Source organism: Chrysemys picta, chromosome 17 (genome assembly GCF_011386835.1).
Source record: "Chrysemys picta bellii isolate R12L10 chromosome 17, ASM1138683v2, whole genome shotgun sequence".
In the NCBI taxonomy this organism is placed as follows: domain Eukaryota; kingdom Metazoa; phylum Chordata; order Testudines; family Emydidae; genus Chrysemys; species Chrysemys picta.
The window spans coordinates 23,318,215-23,332,195 of NC_088807.1; the positions used below are offsets into that span (position 1 = coordinate 23,318,215).

The 13,981-nt window shown below is 59.2% G+C and overlaps 1 protein-coding gene and 1 long non-coding RNA gene across 3 annotated transcripts in view; one reads left to right on the forward strand and one right to left on the reverse strand.

Moving 5' to 3' along the window:
- The first annotated feature begins 4,926 nt into the window (after positions 1-4,926).
- On the forward strand, positions 4,927-13,151 carry LOC135976254 (uncharacterized). Its single transcript, XR_010593420.1, has 3 exons — positions 4,927-5,071; positions 6,459-7,510; positions 8,261-13,151. It is a non-coding gene; the product is annotated as an uncharacterized LOC135976254 (long non-coding RNA).
- The window catches only part of LOC101949384 (nucleobindin-1), a 137,129-nt gene continuing 135,038 nt past the window's right edge, over positions 11,891-13,981 (reverse strand). For both annotated transcript variants that reach the window (XM_065571069.1, XM_005312812.4), the window contains exons 12-13: positions 13,810-13,906; positions 11,891-13,423 (exon numbers count right to left, since the gene is read on the reverse strand). In XM_065571069.1, the coding sequence (XP_065427141.1) occupies positions 13,317-13,423; positions 13,810-13,906 (204 nt within the window). In that variant the 3' untranslated portion in view covers positions 11,891-13,316. The remainder of the gene's footprint in view (positions 13,424-13,809; positions 13,907-13,981) is intronic.

Here is a 13,981-nt window from a genome sequence, read left to right on the forward strand (position 1 = left end):
CTTGGGACACTGCTGGGGGGAAGCTCGCAGCGTCAGGGTCCCCAGCTGGGGCACTGCTGGGGGGAAGCTCGCAGCTTCCGGGTCCCCAGCTGGGGCACTGCTGGGGGGAAGCTCGCAGCTTCCGGGTCTCTGGCTCGGGCACTGCTGGGGGGAAGCTCGCAGCGTCAGGGTCGCTGGCTGGGGCACTGCTGGGGGGAAGCTCGCAGCGTCAGGCCCCAGCAGGCCCGAGGTATTTAGCTGGAATTCAGAGCAGGACAAAACTCCCTGGTCTCCCCCCTCCCCCCCACGGCAGCTGCGTTCCCCCCCCCGCCCCTCCCCCCACATCCCAGAGCCCCCCCAACCCCTCCTCCTTGGCTCAGTGCCCTGGCTGGAGCCCCCCTCTCCCCCGTGTCCCCCAGCCGGCCTGCCCCCCATCTCCCCCCACAGCTGCGGGGTTCCCCCCACGGGGGGCAAATCACCCCCCCTCAAATTCCCCACCCCCCCTTAGCCCTCTGACCCCCCCCAGCCTGAGCTCCCCCCTTGCCCGCCCCATGCCAGCTGGTGCCCGGGGCGGGGCATGGTATGCACACCACCTAAGGAATCCGCGCCCACGGGCCTGGGCGGGGGGCAGACACACAACCCCCCCATTGATTCCAGTTGCTCTGCGCCCCCCCCCACCCTGAGACTCCAGGAGGGATTAACAGACGGTGGGGGGGCGCTGTGGACGGACAGGACAGGGTTGGGGGGCTGGTTGGGGGGCAGTTCTTACCTGGCTCCCAATGGGGCACGCTGGGGTCCGGGCCGCTTGGGAGGGATCTTAGCGACACCCCACTGGGCCAGTGCCTGTTTCCTTCCCTCACTCCCCCACAGCTCCCTCTCTGCCCCCCCAACCCCCTTCTTCGCTCAGCCCCCCAGCCCGGCCGCCTGCCCCCTCCCTCTTCCTGTTCCCCCTCCTCCTCCTCCTCCCCTCACTCCACCTTCCTTTCTCTCTATTTCCTTCTGTCCATCCCTATCCTCACCCCTCTTCCTGTCTCCTTACACCCCTCTACCATCCGTCCCCCTACACCCCTCTACCTGTCCCCCTACACCCCTCTTCCTGTCCCCTTATACCCCTATACCATCCGTCCCCCTACACCCCTCTACCATTCGTCCCCTACACCCCTCTACCTGTCCCCTTACACCCCTATACCATCCGTCCCCCTACACCCCTCTTCCTGTCCCCCTACACCCCTCTACCATCCGTCCCCCTACACCCCTCTTCTGTCCCCTACACCCCTCTACCATTCGTCCCCCTACACCCCTCCTCCTGTCCCCCTACACCCCTCTAACCAATCCGTCCCCTTACACCCCTCTTCCTATCCCCCTATGCCCCTCTACCTATCCCCCTACGCCCCTCTACCATCCGTCCCCCTACACCCCTCTAGCCTTCTATCCCCCAACACCCCTCTTCCTGTCCCCCAACACCCCTCTTCCTATATATCCCCATCCACTCCCTCTATCTATCTATCCATCCCCAGCCACCCCTTCTCTCGCTCTCAGCTGTTTCTCGCCCCCCCCCCGGCCCGGAGTAACTGCCCGGCTCCCCGGAGGAGACTGGGACAAAGAGAATTTCCCTCCGTCCACTCCCCTCCCCCCACAGCCTCGCCAGGGCCGGGCGGGGACAGAGAGCAGGGGGGCTCCGGCCAGGACTCCTGGGTTCTCTCCCTGGTAGGGTGACCAGACGTCCTGGTTTTATAGGGACAGTTCTGATTTTTGGGTCTTTTTCTTATATAGGTTCCTATTACCCCCACCCCCATCCCAATTTTCACACTTGCCGTCTGGTCACCCTACTCCTGGCTCTGGGAGGGGAGTGGGGTCTAGTGGTTAGAGCAGGGGGGCTGGGAGCCAGGACTCCTGGGTTCTCTCCCTGGCTCTGGGAAGGGAGTGGGGGCTAGTGGTTAGAGCCGAGGGGGTTGAGAGCCAGGACTCCTGGGTTCTCTCCCTGGCTCTGGGAAGGGAGGGGGGGGGTCTAGTGGTTGGAGCAGGGGGGGCTGGGAGCCAGGACTCCTGGGTTCTCTCCCTGGCTCTGGGGAAGGGAGTGGGGGCTAGTGGTTAGAGCCGAGGGGGTTGAGAGCCAGGACACCTGGGTTCTCTCCTGGCTCGGGAGGGGGTGGGTTAGCGTGGGTGTTGGGAACCCAGAGAGGTGCCTGGAGGTGGAGGGGTGTGTGTTGGGGAGGGGCTGACCCATGCGCCCCACAGATACAGGGTCATTCCCCCCCCCTCCCCCCCGCACACACACTTGGCCTGAGCATCTGACGCCCCCGTGTGGCTGGACCCCTTCAGGACAGGGCGGCGTCCCGGCCCCTGCACCTGCCCATGGCTCCCGGGGGCGCTGCATGTCTGGCCACGCCCACCTCCCCCCCCCCGCTGCAGATGGGGGGCGGGGCTTGCCCAGAGAAGTCCGCCCTGAGTAATGGGGATCTATCAAGGGATCCTGTTAATGTCCCTGGTGCGTCCCTAAGGGGGTCATTATCCCATTTCACAAACAGGGGAAACTGAGGCACAGGGTGGCAACAAGACACACAGAGAACCCAGGAGTCCTGGCCCCAAGTCCCTCCTGCTCTAACCACCAGACCCCCACTCCCCTCCAGAGCCAGGGAGAGAACCCAGGCTCCAGGCTCCCAGCCCCCTCCCCACCAACAACTACTTCAGCTGCCTGAGACGGAAGCAAACGAAAACTACATTCGCACCGTTTGAAAACGGAAGAAAAATAAGTCACAAAAAGTGAAAGTGAAACTAATAGTGAAAGTGCGCGGAGGCCTGGAATTCAAGGGAAACTCCAACCCCGCAGGAGTGTAACGGGGATCCCCAGTCATCCCCCACCAGGCCTGGATTGGGACCCCTGTGTTGCCTAGAGCTAGAAAGGACCCAGGAGTCCTGGCTCCCAGCCCCCATCCTGCTCTAACCACTAGACCCCACTCCCCTCCCAGAGCCGGGGAGAGAACCCAGGAGTCCTGGCTCCCACATATACAATGTTTAGTTTGGTATTACGTTTAGTGGTGGTTGTGTTGTTGTGTATCTCTGGAGCGCAGCATTGTGTGGGTTGCTTTATGTGCCACAACGCCGTGTCACCTTTTGTGCTGCTCCGCTAGAAGGGTGTTGTATTCACTGTGTGTTTGCATGGTGTGTTAAACATCCCTGGGTTGTGCTGTGTTTCCGGGGGCTCTGTGTGCTGTGCCTACTGTTGTGTTGTGTTGTGTAGATGGTGTTATATTGTCTGGTGGTGCTTTGTGTTGAGTTTTGCTAGGTTGTGGTGTTATGTGTGTGTGTGTGTGTTGAGCTTGTGCAGTATTGTCGAGTGGTGTGTATTCAGTGTGCTGGGCGGGCTCCTGGAGCGGGTTGTGATTGTACTGAGTTGCCATGTTGTGGTTGCGTTGCCTGTGTTGTGTATTGCTTGGGATTGTGTTGCTTTGATTGGGTTGTATGTGCAAGGGTGTATGGTTGTGTGCAGGCTCTATTGTGGATGTGGTGTTGTGATTCTGTTGTGTGTGCACTGGGCAGGGTTGTGTGCGTGCTGTGTTGGATTGCGACTGTGTTGTATATTTGTTCCATTGTGCTGTGTGTGTTGGATTATGACTGTGTTGTGCATTTGCACTGATGTGTTGTGCATGCATTGGATTGTGACTGTGTTGTGTATTTGCTCTGTTGTATGTGTGTTGGATTGTGACTGTGTTGTGTATTTGCTCGGTTGTGTGGCATTGGTTCTGCATGGTTTGCACAGTGCTGTGCGTGAGGTGTGTGGCATCTGGATGCTCTGTTGTGCTGTGTGTGTTGCTGTATGTGTTGGGTGGGGCAGGATAGGGCCTGCATTGTGAGGTGTTATATTGTGTGTGCATGTTGTGATGTGTCTGGAATTGTTGTCTTGCACTCTGTTGTGCATGTACCGCATTGTGTACTGTTATGTGTGTTGTGTTGTGTACGTGCTGCATTGTGGACTGTTGTGTATGTGTTGGGAGGGGGTTCTGTGGCACTCAGTTGTTCATGTGCTGTGCTGTGAACCGGGTATGTTGTGTGTTGTGTACGTATTGCATTGCACTGCTGGGTACATGCTGTGTTGTGTTGTGTACATGTTGCTGGGTATGCGCTGTATTGTCTCGAATTGCACTGTTTTGCATGTGTTGTGTTGCATTGCACTGCTTGGCACATACTGGGTTGTGTATGTTGTGTTGTGTTGCACTGATGGGTATGTGCTGGGCTGAGTGTGTTGTGTATGTTGTGTTGTGTTGCATTGCTGGGCAAGTGTTGGGTTGTGTGTGTTGTGTATGTTGTGTTGTGTTGCATTGCACTGCTGGGCACTTGCTGGGCTGTATTGTTGTGTATGTTGTGTTGTTGCACTGCTGGGCACGTGCTGGGTTGTGTGTGTTGTATTGTGTTGCACTGCTGGGCACGTGCTGGGTTGTGTGTGTTGTGTTGCACGGCTGGGCACGTGTTAGGTTGTGTGTGTTGTGTTGTGTTGCACGTGCTGGGTTGTGTGTGTGTTGTGTTGCACGGCTGGGCACGTGCTGGGTTGTGTGTGTTGTGTTGTGTTGCACGTGCTGGGTTGTGTGTGTTGTGTTGTGTTGCACTGCTGGGCATGTGCTGTGTTGTGTGTGTTGTGTTGCACGGCTGGGCACGTGCTAGGTTGTGTGTGTTGTGTTGTGTTGCACGTGCTGGGTTGTGTGTGTTGTGTTGTGTTGCGTTGCACGGCTGGGCACGTGCTGGGTTGTGTTGTGTTGTACGGCTGGGCACGTGCTGGGTTGTGTGTGTGTTGTGTTGCACGGCTGGGCACGTGCTGGGTTGTGTTGTGTTGTGTTGCACGGCTGGGCACGTGCTGGGTGGTGTGTTGCTGGCTACGTGCCGGGCTGCGTAGCGCTCTGTCGCCCTCCCCCCACCCCGTGACGTCAGCGCCAGGCGCTATATAACCCGGCGCGCCCGGCCCCGCCCATCACTTCTCTGCCTCCAGCCACAGCACAACCAGACCCCATGGAGCCGCCCGCCGCCGCCTGCCCCACGGACCCCGCCCGCCCCACGGATCCCGCCCGCTGCTGGAGCGCCCTGCTCACCGGCTGAGCCGGTAAGGGGGGGACCCCAACGCCCTGCTGCCCTGGGGGGCGGCAACACGGAGCCCCCCGATCCGCCTCCCCTGCCCCACTGACTCCCTCTATTCCCCCCGTGTCCCCTTTCTTCCCTGCACCCCACAACTCAACCTGCACCCCTTGTTTCCCCCGGCTCAATTGAGGGCCCTGCACCCTTATTCTGCCTTTGCCAAACTGCTCTTCTTCCCTGACCCCCCCTCATCTCATTCCTCTCTCCCCCATCCTTGACCCTGTCCACCCCCCACTCCCTGGCCAGTGGCCCCAGCCTGGTGTCCCATTTTAGGGGGTCTGTTCCCCCTCTTATTCTGAGCCCCCCCATTCTGACCCCAAGTGCCCCACATTGGGGTGATCCTGTCCTCTGTTTATTCAACACCCCACTGTACATTTCTCCCCCTCGGGATCTGTGCCCTGGAATGGGGTGAGCTGTGCTGTGGGAGGGGTGTCAAAACTTGAGGTGTTTCCCCACTGTCCAGGAGACCCCGCTCCTTCAGCAGGGCTGCATACCAGCCTCCCAGGGTGCTCCCACAGCCCCTCCTCCCTCTGACACTGATCCCTATTTCTCCCACTGTTCACCCCCTGTCCCACCAGCAGCCCCCAATCTAGCTCCAAGCCCCAACACCAGACCGAACCTGTGACGATCTGACACTGCCCCCCCCACCCCCTGCAGCTCTGGGGACCTAGCCGGGGTGGGGTGTGGGGTGTGTGTGTGTGCGCGCATCCCCAGTTTCCAGGTTGGGGTGTAGCCAGACACTCCCAGGTCTCCCTCAGAGTCACTCAACCGGAGACTCCAGAGGCATGGAAGCCTCTGGGTGCCCCTGCCCAAAAGAGAAAAAATAAAAACCCTGAAAACTAGAGGGGAAACTGAGGCACAGAGAGCCAGAGATAGAACCCAGGAGTCCTGGTTCCTATTCCCCCTGTTCTAACCATTTCACCCTCACGCCCCTCTCCGAGTTAGGGAGAGAACCCAGGAGTCCGGGCTCCCAGCTCTTCCACACACACACCCCCACACTTTGTTCTGAGTCACTACTGAGACATTTACAAACTCCGGGGTGGGGGGGGTCCCACCAGGCTGGTTACAGAGGGCTGATGGTACCAGGGACTGGCACTCAGGAGCCATCTGCCAGAGCCAGGAGAGCTCAGACTCCTGGGTTCTTTCCCCAGCTCTAGGGAAATCTAATAATATAGAGCAGATAGGAGCTGGGACGCCTGGGTTCTTTCCCTGCTTGGGGGAAGTGGGGGATGTTTGTGGCTGGGAAATTTCCCAATGGATGAGCTGGGAGCCCCACAATGACTCCCCATCCCCCCCACATACACACCTGACCGCTGGATTCTCCGGCACTGACGTGTCTCCCTTCCCCATTCCAGCCCCTGAGGGAACCACGACTCCCAGCCCGGTCGAGATGCTCTGCGTCTTGTCCCCGCAACTGGGTGGCCTCCTGGATGTGCTCACCTGGGCCGCGCTGCCACTCCTGGGTTACTGGCGTCGCCTCCCCGTGGCCGTGATGATGAGGAGGCGGCAGAGGAGGAAGAAGAGCTGTGGGCCGGCCCGCCCATGCTGCGGCTTGGTCACCCCGCTCCTGGCACATCTGGAAGCCCCGGAGAAAGGGGAGGACTCTGCGGCTGGCCCTGCTGCGTCCCAGGGGCCAGCCCCCCGTCGGGAAGGAGAGAATTCGGGGGGATACCCCCGAGCTCCTTCTGTGTCCCACGACCAGGAGGAGGGAGCGAGCCGTGGAGAAGGCCCTGAGCGCCATGGGGAAGAGGCCACGGCACGGCTGGAGATGGAGGAACATCTGGAGGACGTTGAAGATGGTCAGAAGCAACCTCGGGATGATCCATCCGGGTCCCCACAGGACAGGAAATGTCACGGGGCCGGTGGGAAACCTGGAGGCCTCAAGCCGCCTGGGGAGATGCCCCCAGCTGCCCGCAGGGTGGCACAGACCCGGGGCACCCAGTCACTGGGAACCCCCTGGTCCTGTCCTTGTTCTACTGCCCCGAGGAGGAGGACGACGAGGCCGGGGACTGGCCCAGCGAGGAGGAGGGAGATGATGGAGGGCACTGCTCCGGCACAGACTGACCGATTCAGAGGAGGAGCTGGAAGACGACGCCTGGCGTGAGGAGAACGAAGCGCTGTGGGGGGCCCTGTGCCATGGGCAGGACCCCTTCAACCCGCTACGCTTAGCCAGGGCCCCCCTGGGCCCCACCCCGCCACGGCCCAAGGACCAGGAATTCCGGTTTCCTTCTACCTCTGCGGGTCGGACTCTGAGGCTGAGAAAGTGGGGGACCCCTGGAAACCCCCAGAAAAGCCCTGGCCTATGAGACGGCGTGTCCCCGGTAGGACTCACTGCTGTGAGCGGGGAGCCGGGGACCCGTCAAGGCGGAGACCTCGGGACTCTGAGGGCAACCGGACAGCTAAGAAGGTGAGCTGGGCCAGGACTCCTGGGTTCTCTCCCTGGCTCTGGGAGGGGAGTAGGGTCTAGTGGTTAGAACAGGGGGGGGCTGGGAGCCAGGACTCCTGGGTTCTCCTCCAACCAGTTTCCCTAAGCACAGGTCCAGTGGCCTGCTGGGTAATTTCAGGGGGTGACATCATTCACCTGCCTTCCCATGAGGGAGGTGGAATCTTATGCAATGGAGTGAAATGGGACCTGCTGGGTCCTGGGGGGGGGAGAGAGGTTTCCCCTAGGTGGGCATCTCAACCTCATCCCCCCCATCTGCCCCAAGAGCTACACAGTGCCCCTCACTCCTGACCCCCAGCCCCCTGCTAGCCCAGCCCTGGGCTCCCCCCAGCCCTGCCGGTGCCCCTCACTCCCAACCCGCAGCCCTACCCCACCCCCTTTGCTAGGAAACATCTGGTAACTTCTGTGTAACCCTGGGTTTTCCGGAAGGGGATGATGTCAACGGGTGAGTCATTGGCTGCCTTCTCCCCCCCCCCCCCTCCACGGAGACAGGCTGGCCCGGACCAGCTGCTTCTAGGGAGCAGAAAGTTTGGTGCAGAAGGGAGGGGAGTGGGGTCTAGTGGTTAGAGCAGGGGGGGGCTGGGAGCCAGGACTCCTGGGTTCTCTCCTTGGCTCTGGGAGGGGGGGGTGGGGTCTAGTGGTTATGGGCCTCTCCCCCATGTCCTTAGTGTCTGGGTTCTCCTCTCACCCTCTCTCTTTCTTCCCCCCGCCCAGGTTCGATTCTCCCCCGTCGTCACCGTGCACCCCCTGCTGGTCTGGCCCTTTGCCAGCCGGGCTGCCCGCCGGGGGCCCTGGGAGGAGCTGGCCCGGGACCAGAGCCGCTTTCGCCGGCGCATCGAGCAGCTGGGGGCTGTCCTGGGGCCCTGCCTGGAGCCGGGACATCGGGCCCGAGCCTGGAGGAAGATCCATGGGGCAGCCCAGGAGCTGGCAGGACAGGACACGCCCTTCCCCCTCCACGAGGGAAAGGGGGACAAGTCTCTCCAGCTCTGCTCTGAAAGGATGGAGGACCCAGGTGTCTGGGAGGGTCAGGCTGGGAAGCATATGCCCCTCCCCTCTGATTATAGGGGAGTGGAGGACCCAGGCATCCGGGATGGAAGACTGGGCTAGGCCACAGACTCTGTTCCCCCTGGCGCTCCCAGTGGTGATCGCATTAACCCTTCTGGCTCTGGAGCCAGAACTCCTGGGTTCTCTCCCTGGCTCTAGGAGGGGAGTGGGGTCTAGTGGTTAGAGCAGGGGGGGGCTGGGAGCCAGGACTCCTGGGTTTCTTTGGGGATGACACCCCTTTACCTACCTCAATCTCTAACCTGCACGTGCTCCAATCTGTTGCGTTTATTTATTACTGTTAAATTATTTTCCGGCTGGTCCATCCGGCCTCAGAGGGGACTAAATATTTATTTTTTTATACCTGGATGAAGGGGGGAGGGAGGAGTCAATTTCTCAAGAGGACATGGCCTCTTCTTTGTGTTTCTGAATCGCCTTGGTATTTTATTCCCCTGCCACCCTGACTCTGGGCTGCTTTTTAACTGCTCCAAGTCTGTTAATAAAGGTTTAAAACATGGCTGCTTGTTCTGCGTGGTGGTGTTCAAACCAACCCCCTGGCCTCCGAACGGTGAGAATTTCCTGGACGTCTCCCACCAGGCTGAGCCATTAGATGCAGGCTGGTCTCTGTAACGCAGCCTCAGGGGGGGTGCGGATAAAGATTGGTATGAGCACAAAGGGTTAATAAACCTCCCAACTTCCCCCTTGAGGGTGGGGGGTGTATTGTATAAGTGGCCCCAGGCCTTGTTACATCAGCCTCTTAAACTTAAAGTAGGTGCTAGGAACCAGGACTCCTTGATCCCCTCTCTTGGGAGGGGAGGGCAGAGTTGGGGTAAGGGGGCTGGGACTCCTGGGTTCTCTCCCCAGCTGTGGGGAGGGGTGAGGTGGGTCTACTCCCTAGAGCAGGGAGGTGCCAGGACTCTAGGGTTCTATCCCTGGCATTCTCCCTCAGAGGGGCCTGGACCCTGCCTCAGTTTCCCCATCTGTACAAGGAGAGCAGGCTCCTTCCTGCTGTGAAGACTGGACTCTTTAAGGAGCAGCGGCTGGCCCTTGCTCTCAGCTGTATTACTGGCGGGGGGGGGACCTGTCCTGGATTTCCTTGACCTGAGCCGGGTGCAAGCCAGGGGGAGGATCTGGCTTGGCCGGAGGAGGAGTGGAAGACTCCCAAGATGCACAGAGACTGTGCGCCCTGGCAGGTGACTCATGGGCACGGGGTAGGCGTTTAAAGCGCTTTCCAAGGCTGGCCTGAGTCATTGATTACACACGCCTGATCTAGTGGCTTCCTGCCCACCAGAGACACGTGGATCAACTGGGCTGACCTCAGTCACCTAGAACGGAGCTGAGCGAGTCTAGACCAGCCCAACCTGCTGTTTGTCCAACCAAGCCTTAAACCTCCCTGTGACGTTGTGCAGTCTCTCTGGTTTTATAAAAATATAAGTGAATATTATGTAACTGGGATATGCTTCATGCAAAAGGTCTCTTGTAAGGTATCATTACAAAGCTCAGAATCTGCCCCCCCCCCCCGGCAGCGCACGGCTCCTGGGGGTGGGGCTTGCAGCAAGCCCCGCCCCCAGGAATCGGGCCCCGCTCTTGCTAAAGCCAGCACTGAATACCTGGGGGAGCAAACAACTGTGCATATCTCTCTATCAGTGTTATAGAGGGCGAACAATTTATGAGTTTGCCCTGCATAAGCTTTATACAGGGTAAAACAGATTTATCTGGGTTTAGACCCCACTGGAGCTGGGCATCTGAGTGCTAAAGACAAGCACACTACTGTGAGCTGTTTTCAGGTAAACTTGCAGCTCTGGGACAAGTGATTCAGACCCTGGGTCTGTGGCTGGAGCCAGACGGGGGAGTGTCTGGCTCAGCAAGACAGGGTGCTGGAGTCCTGAGCTGGCAGGGAAAACAGGAGCAGGGGTAGTCTTTGCACATCGGGTGGCAGCTCCCAAGGGGGTTTCCGTGATCCAACCCGTCACACTCCCCCACCTGCCCAGGAAGTCAGGGCCACCGCTGACCTCCCCTTAGAGCCCGAAACTTTTCCCTAAACTCCAACCGAAATCTGCCTTGTGCTGCTTAATCCCCTACCTCCCCTGGTAACTGCAGGCCCCAGAACTGGGCGCATTCCCCCCAGGGCCTGATCCAGAGGCTAAACCACCTCTCTGCTGCTACAGGGGGTTCCCTTGTTGATGCATCCCAGGGTCCTGTTAGCCCTTTGATCCCAGCGCTGCTCAGGTGTGGCTGGTTCTCCACCACAGCCCCCCAAATCTTTCCCACAGTCCCAGCTGCCCAGGAAGGCAACACTCCCACCACCATCTGCCAGGGCCCGGTTCAGGGTCTCTCTCCTGCTCCATACAAGAATCCTATTAGCCATAGGAAGTCTCTCCCCACTCTGTGGTCATGAACCCCCCCCGCCCGCCCCCCGCTCTCAGAGTACTGGAGCTGGACTGGGGTGCAGGATGTCCCACTGCCATACCAGCAGGAATGGGGGTAAAATTACTTTGAGGCCCCACGGGGTGGGGGCAAAAAACTCCAGCTCCCTTAAACTTTTTAATACTTAAATGTAAGCGAAGGTGATTGGATGGGTCTGATCACAGGGAGGGAAAGTATTTTCTGAGGAGCTTTAAGCAAGATTGGTTTTATTTCTAGTGGTAAAAATTGCATCTCAATTCCATTGCTAAACATAATATATTCACTGATAAGAAGGGGTCAGACCAAAGGTCCATCCAGCCCAGCGTCCTGTCCTCTGACAGTGGCCAATGCCAGGTGCCCCAGAGGGAATGAACAGAACAGGTAACCATCAAGTGATCTGTCCCCTGTGGCCCATTCCCAGCCTTGGGCAAACAGAGGTCAGGGCCACCGTCCCTGTTCCTCCTGGTTAATGGCTATTGCTGGGCCTGTCCTCCATGAATTTATCTGGTTCTTTTTTGAACACTGCTATAGTCTTGGTCTTCACAACATCCTGTGGCAAGGAGTTCCACAGGTTGACTGTGTGCATTGTGTGAAAAAAAATTTTTTTTCATAGCATGGGAGAATCTCTCATGGGATTTGCAGGGGCAGTGGGATAAAAATGCAAGAAACAAGGTGGGAATTGTAGGGCAGGATTTAGAAAATAGTCCCACACAGGCTCCAACCCCTCCCTTCGATCAGCAAACCGATTAAAAAACTGCACCTGGGGACCGGCCTTTCCCCTGTCACTTTCTCAGCTTCTTTGACATCCTTTGGAGCCCAGGACAGAAGATCCCAGTCTCAGTCGGACCCGGTGCCGGCTAAAAGCAGCCCCCCACGCCAGCCCAAAAATGAGACCAGTTTGTGTCTTAAATTATCCCTTTATGTGGGGAAAACAGTGAGGCAGAAAGACACACACAACTGCTCCCTGTGCTGCGGGGCAGAGACTGCGGATTTGGGGGGACAGCAGAGCACCCCTAAAGCTGGTATGAGTTGGAGGGGAGAGTTGGGGAGACACCAGGGGCCTGGTCAGTTTCGTTCCACTGCAGCTGGGAAGCGCTGCTAGGGGTGTCATGGGGTCTATTCCCCCCACCACCAGATCACTCCCAAACTCCTGCCAGGTCTAGGTCCCATCCCATCTCCCCCAAAATGCCCATGATTCGAACAGTCTGGTGCCACGTCCCATAATTTCTAACATGGGTCTGCTCACACCCTGCCCCTGGTCTGGTTGGGTCCGCCCAGTTCAGGGGAAGCTCCGCCCCCTGTGAAGCTCCACCCTCCCACATTTAATGAACCTGTTTCTATTGGCGTTAAGACTGCAGCTAGAATTTGGAGGGGGGAGTCGTCAAGTGAACCCCACTCACAGCTCAGGAAGGTGGCCAGGGGATGAAGGATTTTAAGGGTGTGTGTGTCTGTCCCCCTGTGCTATAAACCCAGGGGCTCAGGACGATGGTGGTTCATCTATTTCATCGCCTCGAGCAGCACAGGGTGGGGAGATGGAGCAAAGATGGGGGTGGAGGGGGCAGTGGGGCCCACGAGCAATATGGAAAGATATGGGAGCTGAGAGAATTTTTTTGGGGGGGCTCCCTGCCACCCCAAATCAAGACAGACACACACCCCTTCGCCAAACCTCAAGTGCTTCCCCCTTCAAACTCCCCATCCAGGAACACGGGGAGATGGGTTCGGGGGGGGGGGGGGGGGGGGGAGTACCCAGGACCCACCCCCTAAAAGCAGGAGGCTTTTTGGCATGTGTGTGTGTGGTGGGGTGGGGCAGGGAGGACACAGCGCTAATAGCACAATCTATTTCCATGATGGGGGGCTGGGTTACCCATAATGCACTACCCAATAGCAAGGCAGCTTTCTATGATGGGGATTTGGGAGGGGGGCAGGGGGGTTACCCATCCTGCACTGCAACTCCACCTTCAGAATACCTGCTAGTGAGTGGGATGGGGAAGGGAAAAGACTGAGCTGGGCCTACCCAGCATGCACTGCAGCAGCCCCTCACCGCCCCCCACGGGCAAGTGGGGGAAGCTGGGAAACACAATGCAGCACTATGGGGCAGGAAGCCCCCAGCTCCAACCAATGCCCCTGCTCTGAAAACAGACAAGACTCAATGTCACCCCCCAGTGGCCAAAAAAGGGACTGCAGACAGCCCAGCCCCTGGCCTGGATGCTATACTAGGACTCCAGCCCTGCGCCAGGGGGGAAGGAAGAGGGGCAGGGCCCAAGAGGGGGAGGGGCGGGGCCAATACGAGCCCCCCCCCCCCATGTCCAGCTCATACAGGGTTTCACTGGATCTGGACTTCGGGCTGTGGCGGCGTCTGCTGCTGGTTCTGGGGAGGTTCCACATGGTTCTGTTCAGGGGCATGGCCTGGGGCTGCCGGCACGGCCGGATCTGGAACGGAGACAGGAGAAGGGGGGTCGGTACGAAGCAACTAGACCCTCACTCCCCTCCCAGAGCGGAGAACCCAGGAGTCCTGGCTCCCAGTTCCCCCTCCCCCGGCTCTAACCCCTAAATCCACCACTCCTCCCAGAGCTGGGGAGAGAACCCAGGAGTCCTGGCTCCCAGGCCCCCCTGCTCTAACCACTAGACCCCACTCCCCTCCCAGAGAACCCAGGAATCCTGGCTCCCAGCCCCCCCTGCTCTAACCACTAGACCCCACTCCCCTCCCAGAGAACCCAGGAATCCTGGCTCCCAGCCCCCCCTGCTCTAACCACTAGACCCCACTCCCATCCCCAGAGCCAAGGAGAGAACCCAGGAGTCCTGAACCGTCATCTTACCCGCTGGAGCGGCGTGCGGGGCCTGGGCCTGGAATTTCAGCTCCTCCGCCGGTGCCTCCCCCTGCTGGGTTTTCCTCTGCTCCATGTGCAGCACGGCCTGGGGGCGGGGGGGGAAGGAAAGGGTTAATCCTGGGCCTGCTCCCCCATTGGCCCCTGCTGATGGGGGAGGCGG